Source organism: Canis aureus, chromosome 16 (genome assembly GCF_053574225.1).
Source record: "Canis aureus isolate CA01 chromosome 16, VMU_Caureus_v.1.0, whole genome shotgun sequence".
NCBI classification, from domain to species: Eukaryota; Metazoa; Chordata; class Mammalia; order Carnivora; family Canidae; genus Canis; species Canis aureus.
Window position 1 is genome coordinate 58,010,953 of NC_135626.1, and position 26,244 is coordinate 58,037,196.

At 44.2% G+C, this 26,244-nt stretch overlaps 1 protein-coding gene and 1 long non-coding RNA gene across 2 annotated transcripts; both read right to left on the minus strand.

Annotated features, from left to right (window-relative positions):
- Nucleotides 1-891: 891 nt before the first annotated feature.
- On the minus strand, nt 892-20,071 carry JPT1 (Jupiter microtubule associated homolog 1). The gene is made up of 5 exons (XM_077854183.1): nt 19,881-20,071; nt 9,869-10,011; nt 9,408-9,505; nt 8,341-8,359; nt 892-1,922 (listed from the first exon to the last, which is right to left on the minus strand). Exons 1-5 carry the CDS (start codon nt 19,934-19,936, stop codon nt 1,774-1,776), a joined length of 465 nt encoding a protein of 154 aa, XP_077710309.1. The 5' UTR covers nt 19,937-20,071; the 3' UTR covers nt 892-1,773.
- LOC144287003 (uncharacterized) lies at nt 15,364-19,474 on the minus strand. The gene is made up of 2 exons (XR_013354935.1): nt 18,787-19,474; nt 15,364-18,351 (listed from the first exon to the last, which is right to left on the minus strand). It is a non-coding gene; the product is annotated as an uncharacterized LOC144287003 (long non-coding RNA).
- Nucleotides 20,072-26,244: the final 6,173 nt, after the last annotated feature.

Sequence of the window (26,244 nt, forward strand, 5' to 3'; positions counted from 1 at the left end):
ACAAAACAAAAACATTGACCTTACTTACAAGTTGTGACAGAAATCAGGACATATATCTCTTTTCCAGGATCCCCATTAGAAGAGTACCTCCTAAGAGTCCTAATAGAAACCGGAACTCAGGCTAGTATTTGTAGGGCTAACCTGTTTTGGTGAAATTGGACAGATCCTGTAACAAAGCTGTTGCTCTCCATTTTGCAAATGCTTTGCATCATGAGGAAGAAAGACATTACATCCCCAGAACCTATAAACACCCTATTCTTCCCAAAGAAATATCCAGATTTCAAATGAGCCGCTGGTTATGATCATCTCAAAGGTCTCACTTTTTAAGATGGGGAAATTGGTCCCTAAATGACTAAGCCAAAAGAACAGTTTAGTAGCATAGCTAGACCCTAAAAGCCAAGTCTTAATGCCCAATTTGTACATTTAATACATCATGTTAATCTAGAACTTTCTGCCTAGAACCCAAAGAGCTTCTGTCTCCTCAGATCCTCATCTTCCTTCCATTGGAGTCCTGTTGTAACCTCTCACCATTGAGAGGCCCCTTGCAAGGTGAGAGGACTTAAAATCCTATGTCTTACTACCCAGCACAAAGGGTAGGTGGTGAACCTAAAAGATATTGGCTAATAATTATTTTATCATTTATCCCATATAACTCGTGTATTTTTACTACCACGGATATCATTTTGAACTCCTGCTGTGCCTTTAAACCTGTTTTCTTTAAAGAATGTTCTTTATTGAGAGAAGCCCAACTTCTCTGGGACTTCATTAGTCTGTTTCAACTCTAATGACTCATCAATCCTTGCACAACAGGATTGATAGTAACAAAGAAAAACAGTAACTCAACAGGTAGAACATTGAAACAGTCTCAAAAAGATGACACAAGACACCATGTTTCAAAATTTGTACATTGTTTACTTTAAGCAACAGTCCAGGATTGTGAAGTACAACACACATTTTAAAGATGAGACTTCAGTTCATGGTCAAGCACCAGCATCATGCACACAGCTTCAAGTTATCTAAGAAGAGCACTGCCCCCTGGGGGTCTGTTCATGACGAAGACCCACTTCTGTGTGGTCACCGCCCTTGCTTGCTTACCACTTGGAAGTTGTCAGTTTGAGCATACGTCGAAGCCTTCCTCTGAGTGACAGCGGCAGGCTTAGCTCAGCGGCTAGTTGAGTTAGTATCTGGCTTATTTTTTAAGGTTCAAAAATTAAAAAGGCAGGTTTTTTTTGCTTTGCAGGCAGCAAGGCATGAGGCGCAGGCCTCTATTGTTCTGTATGGCACAGGAAGATGCTTTTAGCAAAGGGTACTCACTAATAGGTTTTGGCATAAAGACAACCCTGTGTTTGGGGGCCTGAAGATGCCTGCGGACTGTTTACTGGTCTGTCCAAACAAGGCTTGGTAAACCCAAGTAAAGCTGACAAAGAAAGGGTTTTAAAAACCTCAGTACAAAAGATCCTCTAACACATTTGGAACCAAATTGTTCTTAAAAACACTACTAAGTGTCACAAAACTTTCCCTCCAATCTACTACTAGAAAACACTCATGCCATGGCCTACAGACCCAGAGGAATCAGGACAGATAGAGAAACCTGTTCTTAAAAAAAAAAAAAAATTTAAAATTAAAAAAAAAAAAAAAAAAAGACAGCAGTACATAAAGTGCTTCTTTTTTAATGAAACAAATCCAAAAGATGTACAGTCAGGCTCAAGTTGTGCAGTTCACAAGCATGGAGAAAACAAACAAACAAAACGACAGAGTTCAAGAGAATCAGAGCTAACCCAGGACAAGGCTGGACTTGCCGCCAGGGGGGTTTCTTCGGGACGGCACTGGGGCCGGTGCCACCGGGCTGGGCACAGGGGCAGCGGGCACAGGCTTCTCCTCACTCTGCCCCAGGCTGGCCTGCAAGTCTGTGTCCACGTTTTCTAGGAAAACAGAAGGAAGTTAAAGCTAAAAACTATTTCCAGGTAAGATGAAGAGTCTAAGATTTGGAGGGGGGGATGGTTCAAATCATACCTAGAGAAGAAGGCAACAATCATTCAACCATGTCCCCCAAACTAACGACTGTTAGTCTTTTGCCATATTTGTCCTCAGGCTTTTGTCTGTGTGTTCTTTTCTTTCTTTTTTTCTAAAGATTCTATTTATTTATTCATAGAGACAGAGAGAGAGAGAGAGAGAGAGAGAGAGAGAGGCAGATACACAGGCAGAGGGAGAAGCAGGCCCCACGCAGGGAGCCTGACATGGGACTCGATCCCGGGTCCCCGGGATCACGCCCTGGATCTAAGGTGGCACTAAACCGCTGAGCCACCCGGGCTGCCCAGTATGTTCTTTTCTAAATTTTACACATATATGAAGATGTTAAGTATTTTATCTATTTGTTTGCTCATTTATTTTTAAATATTTATTTATTTATTTATTTGAGACAGAGAGAGCAGGGGGAGAGGCAGAGGGAGAGAGAGAATCCTCAAACAGGCTCCCTCCTGAGGCACAGAGCCTGACTCAGGGCTCAGTCTCAAGACCCCAAGATCATGACCTGAGTCAAAATCCAGTTGGCCATTTAACCAACTGAGCCATCTAGAAGCCCAGAAGATGTAAGTATTTTTAAAGATTTACAGATAAGCAGGACACCTGGGTGGCTCAGTAGGTTAAGTGTCTGACTCAGTTTCAGCTCATCTCATGATCTCAGGGTCATGAGGCTCCAGGCTCCACAGGGAGTCTGCTTGAGATTCTCTCTCCCTCTCCCCGTCCCCACTGCACTCTCTTTAAAATAAAAGAACTTTACAGACAAGCTATAGGCCCCTGACCCCCAATCCACTTCCATGTGGGTCTCTTCTCCCTATTTCCAAAGGGCCAACTAGGAGTTGTGTCTAATCCCTTGTTTAATGCATATTTATATTTTATTCCTAACAGATAATACTGTTTTTTGTTGTATTTGACATGATACAAACATCCTTCTTTTACACTCTTAGTTAGAACCATCCCAATCATTCCAAACAAAGCTATAATGTAGACAGACTGGAATAGGTACCCACAGGGATACCAGGGCTCCCGTCTTCAAAATGAACAGATACTACGCATCATCCTGAAGAGGCTGTGCCGTGCTCTACCCACATCTTGCATTAGTCCACCGTCCATATACCTTTACATACCCACCATTTGATAACCACCTCCCCTTAAAATTTGCCAAACTGATAGGTGAAATGTTATTTCATTCCTGGTTTATGTTACATTTCCACGAACTTGATTTCCTTTTCTTTTCAAGTAGGCTCCATACCCAGGGCAGAGCCCAATGTGTATGGGCTGAGATCAAGAGTCATTTGCTTATGGTGAGCATGTGTGTGCTCGCTCACTCTCTCAGAAAAAAGCTTTGCAAGGCAGCCTGGGTGGCTCAGTGATTTAGCATAGCCTTTGGCCCAGGGCGTGATCCTGGAGACCTAGAATTGAATTCCACTTCGGGCTCCCTGCATGGAGCCTGCTTCTCCCTTGCCTGTGTCTCTGGCTCTCTCTCTCTCTGTTTCTCATGAATAAATACATTAAACCTTAAAAAAAAAAATAAAAAAAAAAAAGCTTTGGACACTTAACACTGAGGTGCCCCTTTAGATTTCTTTTTCTTTTTTAAGATTTTATTTGTTTATTCATGATAGACACGGGGGGGGGGGGGGGCGCACAGAGACACAGGCAGAGGGAGAAGAAGGCTCCATGCCAGAAGCTGGACGTGGGACTCGATCCTGGGACTCCAGGATCGCGCCCTGGGCCAAAGGCAGGCGCTAAACTGCTGAGCCACCCAGGGATCCCCTAGATTTCTTTTTCTAACCACAAAGATAACTCATTAAACTGACATCATTTATTAAAGAGATTACCTTTCCCCTACTGACTTGTAATATCTCCATTAATCAGGTCATTCCCATTTATATTAACTGGGTACTTTCCATGTCAAAGTCTTGAAAATTAGCCTATTATTACCCAACATTCTAGACATTGCTTGATGATCCATCCACTAATCTGTGAAATCCCCAACAAACATATATTTTTAATGAGGCAGTTTCCAAACTTGGAAAAGTCTTTGTTCCACGTCAAAAGTGACTGCAAAATGTCTCATCTCATTTCCACATTACACCATCAAATTCAATTCAGTTGCATAGTCTGATACCTGCTCTAAAATAAAATCTCTCACACACGCACACAAAGACACCTTTAGGTGTAAGAACTTCACATGGACTTGTATTGGATACCAATGAAAAGTATTGATTTAAAAAAAAAAATGTGGGATCCCTGGGTGGCGCAGCGGTTTAGCGCCTGCCTTTGGCCCAGGGCGCGATCCTGGAGACCCGGGATCGAATCCCACGTCGGGCTCCCGGTGCATGGAGCCTGCTTCTCCCTCTGCCTGTGTCTCTGCCTCTCTCCCTCTCTGTCTGTGTGACTATCATAAATAAATAAAAATTAAAAAAAAAAATGTACTTTAAGTCCCTCAAAGACTATTAAAAGTTCATGTCCCGGGGATCCCTGGGTGGCGCAGCGGTTTAGCGCCTGCCTTTGGCCCAGGGCGCGATCCTGGAGACCCGGGATCGAATCCCATGTCGGGCTCCCGGTGCATGGAGCCTGCTTCTGTCTCTGCCTGTGTCTCTGCCTCTCTCTCTCTCTCTCTTTGTGACTATCATAAATAAATAAAAATTAAAAAATTAATCTTTAAAAGTTCATGTCCCTAAAACCACTTGTACTACATTTTTTAAAAAGATTTTATTTATTTATTCATGAGAGACACAGGGGGTGGGGGGGCAGGGACACAGGCAGAGGGAGAAGCAGGCTCCCTGTAGGGAACCCGACGTGGGACTCGATCCTGGATCTCCAGGATCACACCCCAGGCTGCAGGCAGTGCTAAACTGCTGCACCACCGGGGCTGCCCCCAGATTTTTTTAATTTTTTTTTTTATTTTTATTTTTTATTTTTTTAAAGTAATCTCTACACCCAACGTGGGGCTTGAACTCCCAGCCCTGAGATCAAGAGTTCCATGCTCTACAGACTGAGCCAGCTAGGCACCCCTCCATAAAATGATTCTTTTTTTTTTTATTTTTTTTTAATTTGAGTAGTTTCTATGCCCAATATGGGGCTCAAACTCAGGACCTTAAGATCAGAAGTTGCATGCTCTACTGACTGAGCCAGTCAGGCACCCTTCCACAAATCAAGCTCATACCCATCAATCTTACATTTGTCTTTCATTATTAAGGGGGTGGTATTGTCTTTCACAACTAGGTAACATGCCAAAAAAGAAAGAAAGAAAAAAAAAAAAGCACATATGGAGAATAAACAACAGCAGGCCTTAATTTAAATGTTTCTTTGTCTAGTCAGAAATACTCCAGCCAGAAAGAATGGAGGCTAGTCTGTTACGCCATCCCTTTAGTCTATAATGAGGCAAGTATAGGAACTGAAAGTAAGGCTTTAGAGACTTACACAGGGCCTGAAGAGAAAGCTATTGTTTGTTCAATCAAATAACTGAAAAATGGGATTTTAGACACACTCTACTATAATACCAATCTTTATACTCCTGACTTGTCTTTTTTGGTATTTCAACAAGGTAACTGAACAGACACTTCCATCATAATAAACAATAAAGTGGTTTATTATAAGGATGAAAGAGCTGGGGGTACCTGGATGGCTCAGGTCGTGGTCCCAGGGTCCTGGGATTGAGCCCCACATCAGGCTCTCTGAAGGGAGCCTGCTTCTCCCTCTGCCTGTGTCTCTGCTTCCCTGTGTCTTTCATGAATAAATAAATTTAAAAAAAAAGAAAAGAAAAAAGGAAGAACTGGGAACACCAAGAAATGCGTCAGATTAACTTGCCTGAAGGCAGGAAAGACTTCGACCTAAACCCTGTGGACTGTCTCCCTCCGCTACAGATTTCCGACACATTCCCTTTGGCCACTCCTATGTTTAATTCCCCTAAAGAAGAAGGCAATTTTCCTTCTATCCAAACAAAATCTGTCTTGTATAAATTGAGTAGGAAGAAGGAAAAAAAAAAGAAGAAAAACAAAAACATAAACTGAGTAGAGTAGCTGGGCTTTAGGGCTGACCTCTATGCCACCAGATGAATGTTGAATTATTATGCCCCTTGTCATTTCATGACAAATGAACTAAAAGTAAAGGCTTGTCACGCTATGCAAATCAATATGCTGTTTACCTAAAGCAACTGTAACCAACTGAACTGGGGGAGAATTTATTTATTTATTTTTAAGATTTTATTTATTTATTCATGAGAGACACACACAGAGAGAGAGAGAGAGAGAGAGAGAGAGAGGCAGAGACACAGGCAGAGGGAGAAGCAGGCTCCATGCAGGGAGCCTGATGTGGGACTCGATCCCAGGACCCCTGGGATCACACCCTGGGCTGGAGGCAGGTGCTCAACCGCTGAGCCACCCAGGCATCTCGGGGGAGAATTTATGATTAGGAGGAATAATGACAAATTTTTTCATAGCTCCATCAGGTCTCTCACATACTTCTTCAGGTTCCCCGAATTTCAAACTATATCCATTAGCTAAAAGTAGTGACTAAAGGTTAGCTAATAAGTAAGGCTGAGTGTGGAAGTATTTCAGAATATGAAAAGCAGCGAAACTGAAAAGCCCTGAAGATTTCTTTACCTCCAGAAAAGACTCTTTGCAAACAGAACACATTGGACACAAACAATAACCAATACACCTTCAGTCCAGTGAGAAAGTGATTTGTGCACTGAAGAACCCAGGTAACGCTCACAGGTTCAAGGGATTCTTCTCCTACCAAGCCCATCAATTAAACACTATCTGAGGGGCCCCTGGGTGCCTCAGTTGGTGAAGCATCTCCTTTGGCTCAGGTCATGATCCTGGGGTCCTGGGATCGAGCCCCATATCCGGCTCTCTGCTCAGCATAGTCTGCTTCTCCCTCTGCCCTTCCCCCCTGCTTGTGCTCTCTCTTGCTCATGCACACTCTCTCTAATAAATAAATCTTTAAAAAGAAGAAAGGAAGGGCAGCCCCAGTGGCGCAGCAGTTTGGCGCCGCCTGTAGCCCAGGGCGTGATCCTGGAGACCCTGGATCGAGTCCCACGTCAGGCTCTCTGCATGGAGCCTGCTTCTCCCTCTGCCTGTATCCCTGCCTCTCTGTGTGTGTGTGTGTCTCTATGAATAAATAAAGTCTTAAAAAAAAAAAAAGAAGAAAGGAAGAAATTTAAAAAAAAGAAGGAAGGAAAGAGAAAGAAAGAAAGAAAGAAGAAAGAAAGAAAGAAAGAAAGAAAGAAAGAAAGAAAGAAAGAAAGAAAGAAAGAAAGAAGAAAGAAAGAAAGAAAGAAAGAAAGAAAGAAAGAAAGAAAGAAAGAAAGAAAGAAAGAAAGAAAGAAAGAAAGAAAGAAAGAAAAATACGGAGAGGGCAGAAAAGGGATCTGGTTCTTAAAACACCTGTTTCACGGGACGACTGCCACATGTAATGGTAGGAAGAGGCCCTGAGGAAGCAGCCTCTTCCTTCTTCTGGACCAGATGGCCTTCTGACGGCTGCATTTCACTGAGTCAACTTTCACCTGATTCCTACTGCCTGACACACATAAGCCTTTCATTACATGCAGAATTAATTCTCTGGCACTTGTTAAGGAAGTGCCAATAAATACTTCAAAGATTGAAAATCATTAAATAAATGATTATAGCTCATTTCCACATATAATTGGTAACATGGATGCTAAAAATTTACATCTGCCCCCTAAATCATCATCCACAAGATCACAGAGGAACATGTCTTGCTGAATAAGCGCCCCAGTGTAAAATCAAACAAACTTGGCAAATTACATGTTGTGCGCCAAGCTTGAAATGCCAGGAGTCTTATTACTAAAAAGCTCTCATTAAGAATAACAGACACCAGCCTGACTACTGTACGTATTTGTGAAAGACTCTCCATTTTTCCTTCCTTCTGCATTTCTGACACTGCTCTCACTCCGGCAGATACAAATGTGACCATGTTTGCAACTTCCCAGTTTAATTTTTCTCTCTTCCCCACCCAGTGTGTGCTGGCACTTGGGGCAAAGCCAGGTTTCACTCCCCAGTCTCTTTCCTCAAGACACAATTTCAGTAAAAATTCTGACTTATTCTAAAACCATTTACAGGGGCAGCCCGGGTGGCTCAGCGGTTTAGCGCCGCCTTCAGCCCAGGGCCTGATCCTGGGTCCTGGGATCGAGTCCCACATCAGGCTCCCTGCATGGAGCCTGCTTCTCCCTCTGCCTGTGTCTCTGCCTCTCTCTCTCTCCCTCTCTCTCTCTGTCTCTCATGAATAAATAAAATCTTAAAAACAATAAAAAAAATTTACAGAACCAGAAATTTAGGCTTCTGAAGGACTCACCATGAATGTTGCCTTCTCCCTGAAAAAAAAAAAAAAAAAAAAGAAATTAAAAATTTACTTCAGTTTTATTTATTTTTTAAAGTTAATATTTTTAGTAATTTCTACACTCAACGTGGGACTCAAACTCATGACCCTGAGATTGAGTCACATGTCCTTCTGATTGAGCTAGCCAGGTGCCCCTAAAAATTTACTTCGGATTTTAATTTTATAACAAACAAAACAGTCACAGTTCTAAGAGGCTACTATCTATCTGTCCTCCACTGACAGATGTGAAATTTCATCTTGATGCAGTCAAGTTCAGGGGCAGGGAGCAACACAATTACATTACAACCTTTACTTTGGGAAAATGCTGCATGTCAAGTTTCCCCAGGGCCAGCAATACCTAACACACCAAAAAAAAAAAAACAAAAAAACCACCATTTACGCCAATGGTCTAATACCAATTAGCATGTCAGAGGATCTTTTATCAATGGGAAATGGTAAATTTATCTTTCCTTTCTCCTTATCTAGCTGTTGAAGAGCATCTATCAATTCCAAAACCCCACACAGGTCTCTCTACACTTGCATGCATGATGCCTCTGTGCTCAGAGGTCCCTGCTTAGGAGGCCACCCTGCCAGGGTTCCAGACCCGCACCTGGGGGCACTGGGACCATGCTCCTTTGCAGACAACTGAGGGTAATGCCCAGTCTGCAGTCTCCTGGAGTTCAGCTTAGAACAACTGAACAATGTTTGCCAACAACGATAACAGTCTTTGAACTCACAAATGTTACTCTGAGTTACATGGGAAGTAAGTGTGATCCAGAAGTTCCCAAAATCCAGAGTGAAGGAGAGACTAATCCTACTGGTAGAAGAGATCTCTGTACACCCAGATCATGTCACCTCACTCTTCTGACTTTATTCTTTATCCATCTTCCATTACCAATGTGGCCTCAGTCCCTTTCCTAATTATCTCTACATATGTAAGGCTCCAGTGGCAGAACTGAAGCTCTTAGTACAAAAGGAGAGAACTGAATTTCTAAACTGTATTAACCACAAAGTACCCTTACCCCCCAGTTTGTCACACTGACCTTCAGATCTAAGAAGTCTCCAGAGTTCCCTTCAGAAGAGTTCCTTCTCTGGGGTCCAGATGACTCAGAATCCTCTATGCCACCACTAGACTTGGCACCTGAATTAAAACATACTTCCTTGAAGAACACGACAGACAGAAAGAACTAAAGCAAAACATTTATTTTGTGAGTGATGTTCATGTTAGTCTCCTATTACAAAATGAGCTAAGTGTTAGGAACGTTAACTGAGGGCTTGAGAATTCTACAGAGGGACCAAATAACTCAATCTGATCTCAGTCCTTATTCTGACCCCTCGAGACTCAGTGGTTCCCACTTCTTGGTCCCTGTCTTTTCTCCACTGACAAGCTTTAACAGTAGTTGATCTTATTATGGTTGAACTAGATTTGGCTCACTAGCGCAGAACCAACGGTAGTTATTCATGCTGGGTCTGTCCCTTTGGTGATCACAGATATAAGCAGTACCTGCCGACTTGGCCCATGAAGGAGGATTTTCCTCAGGTGTCCCAAAGATGCTGGATGCCATTTTGTTCCTCCTCACAGGTTGTTCTGATGGTTCATCAAAGCCTAATGAAAAATTGGATCCACCACCCGGAGGCCGCAAAACCCTTGGAATAATTGCAAAACATCCATTTCAGATCATACCAAAACATTTCTCAGCACAAATACTTTCAAACTCCTTTCATTCATCCCTCCTCCCCCTACCCTTCTCAAAGTGAGAGCTACTAATGGGAAAAAGGACTTGATTCATCATGGTATTAATTCAACACAAGATCATACCCCGTCAAAATGGCTAAGTAGCAGACAGACAAGAAATAACAAGTGTTGACAAGGATGTGGAGAGAAAGGAACCCTCATGCAGTTGTTGGTTAGAATATAAATTGGTGCAGCCACTGTGCAGAACAGTATGGAGGGTCCTGATCCAGTAATTCCTCTCTGGATAGCTGGATACCAAAAACACTAATCTGAAAAGATACATACACCCCTAAGTTTATTGCAGCATCATTTACAATAGGCAAGATATGGAAGCAGCCCAAGTGTCCACTGATAGATGAATAAAGAGGATGTGGTGTGTGTGTGTGTGGGTATGTGTGTATGTGTATACACACAATGACATATTAGCCATAAAAAAGAATGAAACCTTGTCATTTGAGACAAAATGGATGGATGTAGGGGTATGATGCTAAATGAAGTAAGTCTGACAGAAACAAACACTACATGATTTCACTTCTATGTGGAATCTAAAAAACAAACCAAAAGAACAAACAAAAAATCAGATTCACAAACAGAACTGGTGGTGGCTACTGGGGAGGAGGAGGATGGGGGGAACCAGGTGAAGGGGATTAAGAGGTACCAATTTCCCATTATAAAATAAGTCACAGGGCTGAAAAGTACAGCATAGGGAATATACTGAATAATACTGTAATAAATCCATATGGTGACTACACTTACTGTGGATTTTATAATGTATAGAATTGTCACATACTATATGTTGTGCACCTGAGACTAATATAATATTGTATGTCAACTATTCTCAATAAAAAAACGTAAAAGTTGGGGATCCCTGGGTGGCTCATTGGTTTAACACATGCCTTTGGCCCAGGGCGTGATCCTGGAGTCACAGGGATCGAGTCTCACATCAGGCTCCCTGCATGGGGCCTGCTTCTCCCTCTGCCTGTGTCTCTGCCTCTGTGTGTGTGTGTGTGTGTGTGTGTGTGTGTGAATAAAGAAAAAAAACTTAAAAGTTTTAAAAAATTCAACACTAGGGGGACACCTGTGTGGCTCGGCGGTTAAGCGTCTGCCTCCAGCTCAGGTCATGATCCCGGGGTCCTGGGATGAGTCCCACATCAAGCTCCCTGCAGGGAGCCTGCTCCTCCCTCTGCCTATGTCTCTGCCTCCCTGGGTCTCTCATGAATAAATAAAATTAAAAAAAAAAATTCAACAATGGATGTTAAGATACAAAATGCTGTTTTATAATATTTGTGTAAAGTTGTCTGACACACAAGGCAGCTAAAACAGCCTGTCTCATGTTCCCTTTTAGGAGACAGCAGAAGACCTAACAGACCTCACCTAATGAGCTCAGCTGGATATATTTGCAGAGAAGTGTAGAAGCGCATCTTGTTATTTACGTATTCAGAATGCATTTCTGAATATGTATATACAAGTATATATATATTTGTATATACACACACATATATATATATGCACACACACACACTTGTATATACATAAATATACATGTAAAAGTTAAGCTGACCAATTTAGAAGCCCAAGGAAAGCTTAGGACAGTCTCCTCCTCTCTCGGCATCACCAGGCAAGCCCTGTTTATACACTTGTACCAACACAGCGTTCTTCCTAGCAAACACGAGGGACCAGCCACAGGAGGAGGTCCGTAGGAGACACTGGTGGGAGGCTCCAGGCATGTTCGATAACCAGGCACTGTTGGACACCATCTATAGCTTTTGGTTCAGCAAGGAAACCTAGCACTTGCATGTTGGCAGAGCTTTGTGCCTCAGCTTGATCAATGTGTTCCCTCCCTGGAAAAACTCAATTTAACTTGTCCTGTCACTCGCAAAAGAGAAAATGGACATGCTCTTACGGGAAGGTTTTCTAACTACTGATTCTGTTCCATTATTGGAGACAGGAGTAGTCTGGTCTCCTACTTCTTCCTAAATCAGTTTGAGAAATATTTTTCTAGAAGGATGTACATTTCATCCAAGTTTCCAAATACCTAAGTTGTCATTTGCAAATGCAGGTCCTTACATTAGAAAAGAATGGAGAAATTAAACACTTGCAGTGCAAACCCTTCTAAGTGTCCCTCTAAGGGTGTTCCAAGCCTTGATTTTTTGTTTAAAGAGTTTATTTATTCACGAGAGACACAGAGAGAGAGAGAGAGAAAGAGAGAGAGAGGCAGAGACATTAGGAAGGAGCCCAATGTGGAACTCAATCCCAGGATCCCGGAATCATGCCCTGAGCCAAAAGCAGACAGACACTGAAGCACTGAGCCCCCCAGGTATCCCAAGTCTTGATTATTTTTAAAAACTACTGTTGCATTCTAAATGTTTTGTCACGTCCATTATTTTCTTCTTTAGCCCAAACATTATTTATTTAAAAATATATCTATAAGTTTCCAAACATAGGGGTCTTTCTGATTTATTCATTTCTAACTTTTTTTAAAGATTATTTATTTATTCATGAGAGACACACACACACACACACAGAGAGAGAGAGAGAGAGGCAGAGACACAGGCAGAGGGAGAAGCAGGCTCCATGCAGGTAGATCCCGGGTCCCCAGCATCACGCCGTAGGCTGAAGGTGGCACTAAACCGCTGAGCCACCCGGGCTGCCCTTAATTTCTTTTTTTTTTTTTTTTTTTTTTTTTTTAAAGATTTTATTTATTTATTCATGATAGACACAGAGAGAGAGAGGCAGAGACACAGGCAGAGAGAGAAGCAGGCTCCATGCACCGGGAGCCTGACGTGGGATTCGATCCCGGGTCTCCAGGATCGCGCCCTGGGTCAAAGGCAGGCGCTAAACCGCTGCGCCACCCAGGGATCCCTGCCCTTAATTTCTAACTTTTAATTATAACACAGACAACAGCCTGTGTGACATGAATCCTTTGAAATTTGAGATGTGCTTTAAGGCCTAATATGTGATCAATTTAATAAATCTATATATGCTTGAAAAGAATGTGTTTTGCCAGTGTTCTATAGCTCTAGTAGGGTCAAGCTGCTGTAAGTTGTTCAAATCTACTGATTTTTTTTTAAGATTTTATTTATTTATTCATAGAGACACACAGAGGGATCCCTGGGTGGCGCAGCGGTTTGGCGCCTGCCTTTGGCCCAGGGCGCGATCCTGGAGATCCGGGATCGAATCCCACGTCGGGCTCCCGGTGCGTGGAGCCTGCTTCTCCCTCTGCCTGTGTCTCTGCCTCTCTCTCACTGTTGCCTATCATAAATAAATAAAAAACTTAAAAAAAAAAAAAAAAACATAGAGACACACAGAGAGAGGGGCAGAGACACAGGCAGAGGGAGAAGCAGGCTCCATGCAGAGAGCCCGACGTGGGACTCGATCCAGGGTCTCCAGGATCACGCCCCAGGCTGTAGACGGCGCCAAACCGCTGCGCCACCGGGGCTGCCCAAAACTACTGATTTTTAGGTATGTTCAACACTTAATGAGAGAATCTATTAACAATTACTATTACAATGAAGAGTTTGTCAGTTTCTTCTCAGAATTCTGTCAAGGTAACAGTTCTCTCTCAAAAAGATTGCCACCGGTGGCACTTGGGCAGCTCAGATGGTTAAGTGTGGGACTCCTGATTTCAGCTCAGGCCATGATCTCAGGATCGTGGGCTGGAGCCCCACAAGCCCAGAGCCCCCGTGGTGTCAGGCTCCTTGCTCAGCAGGGAGTCTGCTTAAGGATTCTCCCCCTCTCCTCCTCCCCCAACTGGCACACATGCTCTTTCTCTCTCTCTAAAATAAATCTTTAGGGGCAGCCCAGGTGGCTCAGCAGTTTAGCGCTGCCTTCAGCCCAGGGCGTGATCCTGGAGACCCATGTCAGGCTCCCTGCATGGAGCCTGCTTCTCCCTCTGCCTGTATCTCTGCCTCTCTCTCTGTATCTCTCATGGATAAACAAAATCTTAAAAAATAAAATAATAAATAAATATTAAAAAAAAAAAAGTAGAAGAGGCGTGTCTGGCTGGTTCAGTCAGATCCTGCAACTGTCAATCTCGGGGTCGTGAGTTCGAGCCCCATACTGGGTGTAGAGATTACTTGCCCGATGTGGGACCCGATCTCAGATCCCCAGATCATGACCTGAACCGAAGGCAGGTGCCCAACCACTGAGCCACCCAGGTGTCCCTTTTTTTTGTTGTTTGTTTTTAAAGATTTTATCTATTCATGAGAGATAGAGGGAGGGAGGCAGAGACACAGGCAAGGGAGAAGCAGGCTCCATGCAGGGACCCTGATGTGGGACTCGATCCTGGGACTCCAGGATCACACCCTGAGCCTAAGGCAGATCCTCAAACACTGAGCCACCCAGGCGTCCCTATACTAACTTTCTAAAGCATATTTTGATAATACGTGTCAACTGTTTGCTTTTTATATGAACGGGCATTTCTACTTCCAGAAATTGTTTTTTTTTTTTAAGATTTTTATTTATTTATTTATGAGAGATCTAGAGAGAAACAGAGAGAGAGAGAGAGAGAGAGAGAAAGAGGCAGAAACACAGGCAGAGGGAGAAGCAGGCTCCCTACAGGGAGCCTGACGTGGGAGCCGATCCCGGGACTCCAGGATCACACCTGGGGCTGAAGGCGGAACTAACCGCTGAGCCACCCAGGCTGCCCCAGAAGTTGTTCTAATTAGATAATCAGATATATGTACAAGGAGACTCCTGTAAAAATGTTAATCTGTAAATAAAATTGGGAATACCCTAACTGGCCATTAGTAGGGTCTTAGTTATCAAGACATGTCCATACAACAGAAAGCTGTATATAGTAGGATCAGAGTTACCTTCATTAGCAGATGTTAAGTTATCTAAAACTCAGTGAATGAAAAACGTTGGAAAAGAAACATAAGGCCAATTACATGTTACATAAAACAATGTGTATATGGTATGGATACACTTATCTAGCTGTGTGACCTTGGGAAAACTGCTTAACCCCTTAATGCTTTGGTTTTCTCTTCTATAAAAAAGAGGTTTGTAGTAGCTGCCTCGTAAGACTATTCTAAGGATATCCTATAGACTGTGCTTAGAACAGAACCTGGAACATAGCCATCATGTGTTCCTAGCTACTATCATCATAAATAGACATAAATGCCTGAAAGTACATACACCACGATGTTTTCCAGGGTTTGTGCTCTCAGATGGGATTTCAGGTGAATCTCAATGTCCTTTTTTTATACATCATATTTTTCTGTCTTGCCATAATCTAAAATTCTTTTTTTTAAGTGTGTGTGTGTGTGTGTGTGTGTGTGTTTTAAGCAATCTCCACACCCAATGTGGGGCTTGAACTCACAACCCTGAGATCAAGACTCCCCTGCTCCACCAACTGAGCCAGCCAGGTGCCCCAATCTAAAATTCTTTTGAAGGTTGCTTCTGGGTTCCAGAATTCCCTGAAAACCTTTCTTTTGACAATACTAGTTTTCCCACTGGCCACTGCATGTGATCATTTGTGGACACCTACATCCACACAGGACGGCACGTTACTTGCATCTTTCTTTCTTTTTTTTTTTTTAATTTTTATTTTTATTTATGATAGTCACACACAGAGAGAGAGAGGCAGAGACACAGGCAGAGGGAGAAGCAGGCTCCATGCACCGGGAGCCCGACGTGGGATTCGATCCCGCGTCTCCAGGATCACGCCCTGGGCCAAAGGCAGGCGCTAAACCGCTGCGCCACCCAGGGATCCCAATACTTGCATCTTTCAACAGAAATCCCAGCTCCTCTGCTCCCTGGGTGCAGCTGACACCGAGGCCGGGGGTCCCCTTCCTACCTTGTCCCTGCTACCCACAAGCCAGCAGACGCAAGCCTTGGTGAAGCCCTGACAGCAATGAAGGAAATGTGACCAACTATCAACAGGGCCTCTCCACTTTATCCAGTTCTTACCTTCTTCACCAATCCAGCTGAGCCACTTCCCTGAACAGTGGGCTTATCCCCACTTTGGGTATTTGCTCCCATCTTTACTCCTGCCTAGAGCGCTCTCCACCCTTGCCTCAAGGGCTCTTCAAAACCCAGCCTTAACCTCTTAAACCTCCACCTCCTCCATAAAGCTGATGAGTAGAACCTTCCAAAGGCTCAAAGAGTATAAGGTAGCACATGGAGGAAAAGATGGCAGATCCTCTCCTTTTGGTGTTAAAAGTGCCTGAAAGTAAATGTTTTTGGCCTGTGCGTCATGCAGTCTTTATCAACTATTTGGCTCTATTAGCACAAAGGCAACTATAGTCAACATGAAAACGAGTAAGTGCAGCTCTGTTCAAACAAAACTTTATTTACAGACGCTGCATTTGATCATCATGTAATTTCCACATGAAATCAATAGTTTTTTAACAATCATTTGTGAATATAAAAATCAGGTGTCCACAGCATTTCAAGGGCAATAGTTTGCTGGGCTCTGTTCCATCTAGTTCAACAGCCTCACTTTTTGAGAGCAAAGTGAAGCCTTTGAGAACCTCTGAAGAAACTGTCCAATATTACTAAACTGACAAAGATGAGGACCAAAATCCAAGTCCTCAAGTCCCTGGCAGGCATGTAAGAAGGGCTCAAAGTGCTGAAACACAGGGAGCATATGAGGCTATTTTCTCTTTCATTTTCATACAAACCTATGTAGCTGGTCCTGATTAGCTTCCGTGTTTTCCAACCTCAGACTGTCTTATACTTCTTCTGCAGGTCTTCTAGCATCCTCCCCTGAATCCCATATTTGTGTTTGACCACAGTAATATTCAATATGCAATTTACACTAAATAAAAGTCATTATTTAACCCCTAGGGCAGGGGGTGAGAGGAGACCCATTATGGTTTTTGTAACATGTTAAAATTAAAACTCTGTTTTTAAAAAGTTTCAGACATTAAATATCCACTTAGTTTAAATTAATTATATGGATTAAGATAAGTGTGTTCAGGGGCGCCTGGGTAGCGTCTGACTCTTGATTTTGGCTCAGGTCACAATCTCATGGGTGGTGGGATTGAGCCCCACATCTGGCTCTGTGCTCAGCAGGAAGTGGGTTTGAGATTCTCTCTCTGTCTGCCCCTCCCCTCCACTCACTTGCTCTCTCTCTCAAATAAATGTTTAAAAAAAAAAAATGTGTCCACAAATATGTTTTATAAAGATGGTAATTGTAGTTTTGCTTAATTAAATCTGTTAAATCATAATTAAAGGTGGGTTATAAATTCTTAATAGGCTTTCTCTCTCATGCTAAAGTTCTGAAGCAACCAGGTTTTTATCCCTTGTTCCCCAAATCAACAAAGACGCCTGAAATAAAATCAGAATTAACTTGCTTCATTGTCATCCCCTCCACTCCCTAGGGATTGGAATGATTTTTTTTTTTTCTTCTCATCATAATTAAACCTTCATGAGTTATTTTAGTAAGATGAAAATCTCCAAAACCCTGGTGGCTTGGGAAGTATTTTTTGGCTTAAAAAAAAAAAAAAAAAAAAAGACACTAGCACCCAAACATCAGCTTAAAAAGAAAGTCAAAGCTCTGAGCACTCAACTTTTTAAAGGTCTGTGTTCCTTCCGCAATAGCAGGTAATACCTACTCCAATGACGTCAGTGTTGTAGAGCCCATTTGTAACAGTGAGACATCCCCAAACAAAGGATTTGGATCATAAGACAGAAATTATTTCAGTTTTATTTTTTTAAGATCCTCTCATTCTTTCTGATCTAAACCAAGATTACATATTTGAGACTCAACAAAAATGTGCACGTGTGCTATGGATAGCAATTTTAAAAAAAAAAATTACTCATTTTCTTTCTTCTTTCTTTAAATCCCAGAGTTCACATGTGATCTTTGCAGATCATCCCCTACCAGACTAAACTGATAATGTTGCTTATGGAGCCTGAAGAATGTTACTTCAGAAACAAGTGAAGAATCCGATGAGATTACAGAGGAAGGAAAGATAAGAAGTAAATGTAAGGACAAAGCTCCAGTCCAGAGATCACAATACTGGAGGGAAGTTGATGACAAAAGGTGAATGAAAACATTTATTCTGCGGAACCAAAAACCATTCCCATCTCACATCTCCAATACACATATCAAAAAAATAGCATGGGGATCCATTTGACTCGGTTACTGAAATTCTTTATGAAGCACTGAACAGCAACCCCAAAGATAAAACCTGATTTATAACAATGTGTCAGTTTTCACATTCCAGCCACTACAGTCTGACCAGCAGAAAGTTGACCGCATGGCACAAAAAGAAAAACCAAGGTGCAGTGTGTTCCAGTGTCCTCTGAAAAAAAAAAATGATCTCATTGCAAGGATGACAACAGAAGAGGGAGTGACCAGTATTTTCAAACGTCTCTTCCTACTCAAGGTCCCCAACCTGCAAGGACCCACCAATTTTTTTTTTTTTTTAAATCTTTCCTACTCTTTTCTACATTGTGTGAGATAAAGGGATGAGTTGAAAAGGAGGGTCATGTCCAACCTAAGACTCGGTGCTGAGGCCAGCTTTTTGTTCCCAAGTTCACCAACCCCTGTGAGGCACTATTTCACAGCCGTCTTCTTAGCCCCACAAAATGGCTCCCTTTGTGCCACTTGCCCAGGACCCCAAGGCTGGCTGCACACAAATGCAGGTCGTGATCAGTGAAGAATAGGTGCCCAGAAAAAGTGGAACCTAAGCTTCCCACAAGCCTTGAGCAGGATCCCAGAAATGCCTGTATCCTACCTCAAAAGGAACAGGGTGCCAATTAGCCCAGACAATGTGGACACCTTGCACCGGTTACAAACCCTTCCATCAGGTCAGGCAAGGGCTTGGGAAGGGAGGGTTCCAGTCCAAACACCCAGTGGCTTCTTCCCCCAAATGCTGCAGCAACACTGGCCAGAAAGGCCCCGGCTCCCCAGGTGGAGACGACAGTACGGAAGAGACAATGGATGTCTCCGGCCCCGCCCAAGAACTGGAAGCCTCCTCCAGCTCGGGAACCCGCGCCAGCGAAGAACTCATTCGGCAAACGTCAAAGGAGGAAGGGGCGGGGGGGAAAGGTGGGATGCAAAGACCGAGGTCCGAAGGTGTGAGCGCGGAAAACCCGCTCGGACTGGTTCACCCCCCTCTCGCGTTCCGAGGTGGGCGCGGGAGGGGAAGGAGCCGGGGTCTTTCCTTTGTTAGCGGAGGGGAAGCACTTCGCGGGGGGCTGGCGGCGGGGGCCTGGGCGGGCGCGGGGGTCGCGATCACCTGCCCCGCCCGACCACAAATGCCACCTGCCGGGCGGGCCCCCGTGGGTAGGAGCCCGCAAGATTCGATCGCTGCGGCCGCAGGAGGGGCTGTCGCGCCGGGCGGGGGGCCGCCACCTGCCCCGGGCCAGGGACGCGGCGAGCGCGTGCCCAGGGGTGGGACAATGGGGGGGCCTGCCCGGGCACCTGGCGGCCGAGACCACCGCCCTGGGGCCGGGCCGGCCGCGCCAAGGGAAGGAAGCAAACGCTCTCCGCGTGGCCCGACCACCGAAAGCCGGCCGCGCTGCGAGGGCGAGCGGCCCCGGCCCTGCCCTGCCCGGCCCGGCCCGGCCCGGCCCGGCCGACCCCTCGCTCCGGGGGAGGAATGAATGGGAGATGAGCGGCAACCGGGCGGGGCCGGCGCGCGGGGCTTGCGGGACCGCACAAAGACGGAGCCGACGGCCGAGCCCCGCCGCCCGGCCCCGCACGAGCGCGGCGCCCCGGGCACGTTACTGCCAACGACCGGCCGCCCGGCCCCCGAGGCTCCGCCGGGGACCGGCCCTCCCACCCCCTCGAGCTCCGCGCGGGGCGGGCGCGGCCCCGCAGCCTCACCGAGAGCTATTCCTGCTGTTGGGATCGACTCCCTTGAAGGTGGTGGTGGTGGTCATGGTGCCGAGGAGCGAGGTAGGCAGGCGCGGGAGCAGAGCGCTGAAAGGGTCGGGTCCGCGGGCCGCCGAGCAGCTCCCCTCCCCACCGCCTGCGACCGCTGCAGGAGCCTCCGCCGCCGCCTGCCTCCCCGGCCGCAGCCTTTATACGGCTCAGGGAAGCCCGCCCCCACCTTGCCGCTATTGGCCAATTCAAACAGCCTTTTTCGTTCCTATTGGTTCCCTGGAGTGCCAAGCATCGTGCTTCTCCTCGACGGGCTGCGGCGGCCCCTGCTCAGCCTAAACCCACCCCCTTCCTGGTCGGGGTAGGTCTTTGGAAGTTCCCCCTCCCCCACCCCCCCAAATCTCGGTGATGATTGGACAAAGGACAAACCTGCCCCGCGCTGGGCACAAGTGGTGCTGGCTGTCACCGAAGAAAGTTACCTGGCAGGGGAAAGCTCGCCCTGGGCGAGCTGGAACCCACAAGCCGAGGACGGATTTGTCTTTACCACCCACTTACTCGCCTTACTCATGGAGAGACAGCAAGGGCATGCTCCTTAAGGGACGGAAATGTCTGCTACAAACTGACATTCGTTGAATACCTACTGTGTGTCCCCTTTGGAAATACGACAGTCTCAAAACAGCAGCACTATGAGTCAGCAGCAGAAAGCAAGCCAAGATGATCCCTTTTAAAACGACTGGAAATTCTTCACATTTTAATGTTACTATTTAGCTGTAAATGGGTGGTGCATGTACTAGACCAAAATTACAGTCGTTCCGATTTGAGGGCCTGTTCTAAGGCTAGTTAATGCGCGGCGGTGGAGAACAGTCACATCCCTCGCTACCAAGACGATGGAGCAGCCCTGGCCTCTGCAGCTGTTTATAATCCTTAAGTCATGACTCCTCCACCTGTCTGGGTAAATCTATCCCTGCAACAAATGCAGACAACACTTGGAGCGCTCAAGAATGGCTGTTTACAAGATTCTAGTAGGAAAGTTTTGAGCAAATCAGAGTGTAGGCCTTCCCATGTCATTCATGTTTCCTCAAGGCAGACCTTTTTCAATATTTCCATAAAAAAATCGAACATTCCTATTTATGTGGCCTCCTCTTTCCTAGAAGTTGGAAGTTTTATTCTTAACCAGTCTCCTGGGTTTTCATGAACAGCCAGAGAGAATTTCTTTTCTAGGAGGCATGGATCATATATTTATGTGCTGACCGTTTGTTTGTTTGTTTTTAATTTTTATTTATTTATGATAGTCACACAGAGAGAGAGAGAGAGGCAGAGACATAGGCAGAGGGAGAAGCAGGCTCCATGCACCAGGAGCCGGACATGGGATTTGATCCCAGGTCTCCAGGATCATGCCCTGGGCCAAAGGCAGGCTCTAAACCGCTGCGCCACCCAGGGATCCCACTGACCATTTGTTTGAATTAAAATCTTCCCATTCTTGGGATGCCTAGATGGCTCAGCGGTTAAGCTGTGCTTTCATCTCAGGGTGTGATCCTGGGGTTCCGAGATAGAGTCCTACATCAGGCTCCTTGAGGGGAACCTGCTTCTCCCTCTGCCTGTCTTTGCCTCCCTCTCTGTGTCTCTAATAAAATCTTCCCATTCTTAAATGGTGGGCCTAAATTTCCAAAACTTTTATTACTTTTAATCATTTGTTTCCTAAAACTTTTATTTTATTTTTTTTTTAATTTATTTATGATAGTCACAGAGAGAGAGAGGCAGAGACATAGGCAGAGGGAGAAGCAGGCTCCATGCACCGGGAGCCCGATGTGGGATTCAATCCCGGGTCTCCAGGATCGCGCCCTGGGCCAAAGGCAGGCGCTAAACCGCTGCGCCACCCAGGGATCCCTGTTTCCTAAAACTTTTTTTTTTTTTTAATTTATTTATGATAGTCACACACACAGAGAGAGAGAGAGAGAGGCAGAGACACAGGCAGAGGGAGAAGCAGGCCCCATGCACCGGGAGCCCGACATGGGATTCGATCCAGGGTCTCCCGGATCGCGCCCTGGGCCAAAGGCAGGCGCCAAACCACTGCGCCACCCAGGGATCCCTGTTTCCTAAAACTTTTAAAACACACACACACATAAACCCTTCAGACCAAGCTAGCCAGTGAGCACACATGCTCTCCTTGTTTAAGTCACATAATTATCAACTAGGAGGTAAGCAGAGTATGGGTGGTTGCTATTGTAGACTCTCACAGGAGAAATCAGAGCTTGAATCCAGCCTCTTACCTCTTCTGAGCACTAGTTGTCCTACTTGTAAAGTAAGGACAAAATAGTATTTCAATTCCACAGAGTTGTGAGGACTGAATGAAGTAATGGATGAAAGTGCTTGGCTCAACATGTAAGCCATCATTAAAGTGATAGCTATGCTTATTTCCAGACACACTTGGAAGGTAATCACAAACTTTTTAATAGTCTGAAGTTGTATTTATGTGTTAAATGAAAGGTTTGGATAAATCTTCAGGTGGGTCCCTTTTTTTTTTTTTAACTAGGCTCCATGCCCAACATGGGGCTTGAACTCAAGACCCAGAGATCAAGAGTCGCATGCCCTACAGATTGAGCCAGCCAGGCATGCCAGGCTGGGTGGGTCCCTTTTGGCCTAAACTTTTGAGTTCACTCTAGACTTGCCCTCTTACCTCCCTCCCCTGTAGTAGAAAAGACAGGTTCATATGGCAATATGGCACTGGACTGGAAATGGGAAAGCCTAGGTTCTGGTCCTGCTCCCTTAAAAAGACACTTCTGAGTCATTTATGCTCTTGAACCCAGTTTCCTCATCTGTAAAAATGGGGTTAAGGGCACCTATTTTAAATTGTTGTGAAGGTTGAAACGAGGTAATTTTAAGAATGTTGTACTTGGTAGGGGCATCTGGCTGGCTGAGTCGGTATAGCATGCCACTCTTGATCTCAGGGCTGTGAGTTTGAGCCACACAATGGGTATGGAGATTACTTTAAAAAAATAAAATCTTTAAAAAAAAATGTAGTTGGTAAAATAAAGCTTTCTATTGCAGCTGCCCCATCCTGGATGCACATCGGAATAACCTATGAGCTTTTAACGAATACAAATGAATGCCAGCCCCATCTGAGATCTACTGATTTCGAATTTTGGTTGGGGAGGGGCAGGTAGAGTCTGACCATGGATATCTTCAAGAAGTTAAACAGATAACTCTCACACTGGCTTGGGCTGAGAACCTTTGCTTCAAACGCAAGGGATCCGTCTTTTAATCTAATGATTTGTAAAGAAGAATAAATTATGTAAAATACATATCTGATTAAGGCTATTTCAGGAAGGCCTGTTTGGTGCATTTTATTTTATTTTATTTTATTTATTTATTTATTCATTTATTTATTATTTTTTTGGGGGGGTGCATTGTATTTTAAAAAAGAATTTCAGGGATGTCTGGCTGGCTCAGTCTGTAAAGCATGTGACTCTGGATCTCAGGATCATGAGTTCAAGCTCCACACAGAGCTTCCTTAAAAATAAAATGGGGGATCCCTGGGTGGCTCAGTGGTTTAGCACCTCCCTTTGGCCCAGGGTGCAATCCTGGAGTCCCAGGATCGAGTCCCACCTCAGGCTCCCTGCATGGAGCCTGCTTCTCCCTCCTCCTGTGTCTCTGCCTCTCTCTCTAAAATAAAATAAATAAATAAATCTTTAAAAAAATAATAAATTAAAATAAAATAAAATAGGGGCACCTGGGTGGCTTAGTTGGTTGGGCAACTGCCTTAGGTTCAGGTCATCATACCAGTATCCTGGGATCAAGCCCTGTATCCAGCTCCATGCTCAGTGGGGAGTCTAGTCTGCTTGTCCCTCTCCCTTTGCCCCCCACAACCCTCCCACTCATGCTCTCTCAAATAAAATTTTAAAAAATAATAAAAAAGAATCTGCCTTAAATAATGTAAAATTGTCAGAAATTTCCAGAATGACAAGCCTTCCTATTTACTTGCTCATGTCATATAATAGTTTTGACTAAAATCTCTATACTCCACTTTTTGCTACAAGGTGGAGATTTGTGGTAAAACATGATACATAGTTCTAGCTATAATGACCTTTGCTCCAGATGACCAACCCAATTGAAAATGGGACATTAATAAAATTATAGTCGATTCAAAAGATCAACACAGGGATCCCTGGGTGGCGCAGCAGTTTAGTGCCTGCCTTTGGCCCAGGGCACGATCCTGGAGACCCGGGATCGAGTCCCACGTCAGGCTCCCTGCATGGAGCCTGCTTTTCCCTTTGCCTATGTCTCTGCCTCTCTCTCTCTCTCTCTCTCTGTGACTATCATAAAAAAAAAAAAAAAAAAAAAAAAAAAAAAAGATCAACAGATCAGATCAGGATGAAAAGTTACAAAAGGATGGTTGCTTTTACAATCATGAAGGTCGGGTAGGCTGGGTGGCTCAGCGGTTTAGCGCTGCCTTCAGCCCAGGTCATGATCCTGGAGACCTGGCATCGATCCCGTGTTGGGCTCCTTGCATGGGGCCTGTTTCTCCCTCTGCCTGTGTCTCTGCCTCTCTCTCTCTCTCTGTGTGTGTGTCTCTCATGAATAAATATATTATTTTAAAACACAAAATAAAATCATGAAGGTCCATCATTAAATTTTAAAATACATATGTAAGACTGTATATCAATACAAACAAAATTTGCTCTAAACCCTTCGGTTCACCTAAAAAAACTAATGAAATATTTAAGACAGATGAAACCTTATGACAAGGAATGGTCTGACAGCTATTTCTTTCTTTTTTTTTTTTTTTAAGATTTTATTTATTTATTCATGAGAGAGAGAGGCAGAGACACAGGCAGAGGGAGAAGCAGGCTCCATGCAGGAAGCCCAACATGGGACTCGATCCGGGGTCTCTAGGATCACACCCTGGACTGAAGGCAGTGCTAAACTGCTGGGCCACCCGGGCTGCCCTACTTTTTTTTTTTTTTCCCTAACAGCTATTTCAATATTATAACAATGTTTTTCAAACATTTATGAAGCAGAATCCAAATATATAGATGAATAAAGCAGCTGTGATTTAAACTGAGCAGAGGTTATGAAATCCTGGCCCCTTCTGCTTCTCCATCCCTAGCTGGCCTTTCTATCCACTATCCTTTTTTGGCAGAACCCCATGGTTCCATGCAATTTCAAAACCACTGCCCTATATGTATGTTCCATTTTCACCTGCTTTTTAAATACAGTGAAGGGGAGAATGAGCAGTTATCTACTAAGCAGCAAGTGCCCTCTGACTTCACTGTTTCATGTTGCCACTTCCCTACTATATTCCAGTACTAATGTTCATTTCTACTTCAATTTAGAAAGCCTAGTAATCAGCGTTCCCAGTAAGTTTTTATAAACCCAGTGTTCTCAGACTTTCCTCAGAACTCAAATCTATTGTTCCGAAGCAGGTGGCAAGAAATTACTATTTAAAAGATGTCAAGAAATATTTAAAGCTCTAATAATTTTCCTTTAACATGGACATAAATCTTGTTGGCTTTTAAATTTGTTGCTGGGTATGTGGAGAGTTTTATTCAAGAATGCAATGTACAGGGGATCCCTGGGTGGCGCAGCGTTTTGGCGCCTGCCTTTGGCCCAGGGCGTGATCCTGGAGACCCGGGATCGAATCCCACATCGGGCTCCCGGTGCATGGAGCCTGCTTTTCCCTCTGCCTATGTCTCTGCCTCTCTCTCTTTCTCTGTGACTATCATAAAAAAAAAAAAAAAAAAATAGAATGCAATGTACAATTTACTCAAAATAGAATAATCTAGAAGTTGTTCTTCACCACTTGATGCCTACTAAGGTAATAACTAAATTTAAATGAAACACAATATGCACTAAAATAGCATCTCTTGGCTCTCAAGCATGTTTTTTGCCTCAAATACTACCCACTTTGTTCTGACCCCTCATAATACCAACCTGCCCCAATTTATTCCAGAATGCCAGGGGAAATGGGCAATCTAGAGGGCCTTATTATTGGGATTTACTCCATCTAGTTTATGCAATTGGGTTTGAATCAACTTCTTAGATTATTTTCTCTCACTCTGATCCAGAACATGTTATAAGCTGAACCCAAATGAAATTGCAGACAGTTGACTATTTCTAACCTACAAGAACAGTAAACTATGATCGAACATTAATATTTTCTTTTTTGTTTTCTTAAATACTCTATGCCCAATAATCCTGAGATCAAGAGTTGCATGTTCCACAGACTGAGCCAGCCAGGCACCCCAATACATTTTCTTGTATTTTCTATTCCATTATTAAAATGCTACTCATGTGCTTTTGAATTTCACTAAGTACCTGAATTAATGAATCACTCATTGACAAGTATTTCTAACAAGGGTTAGAAACC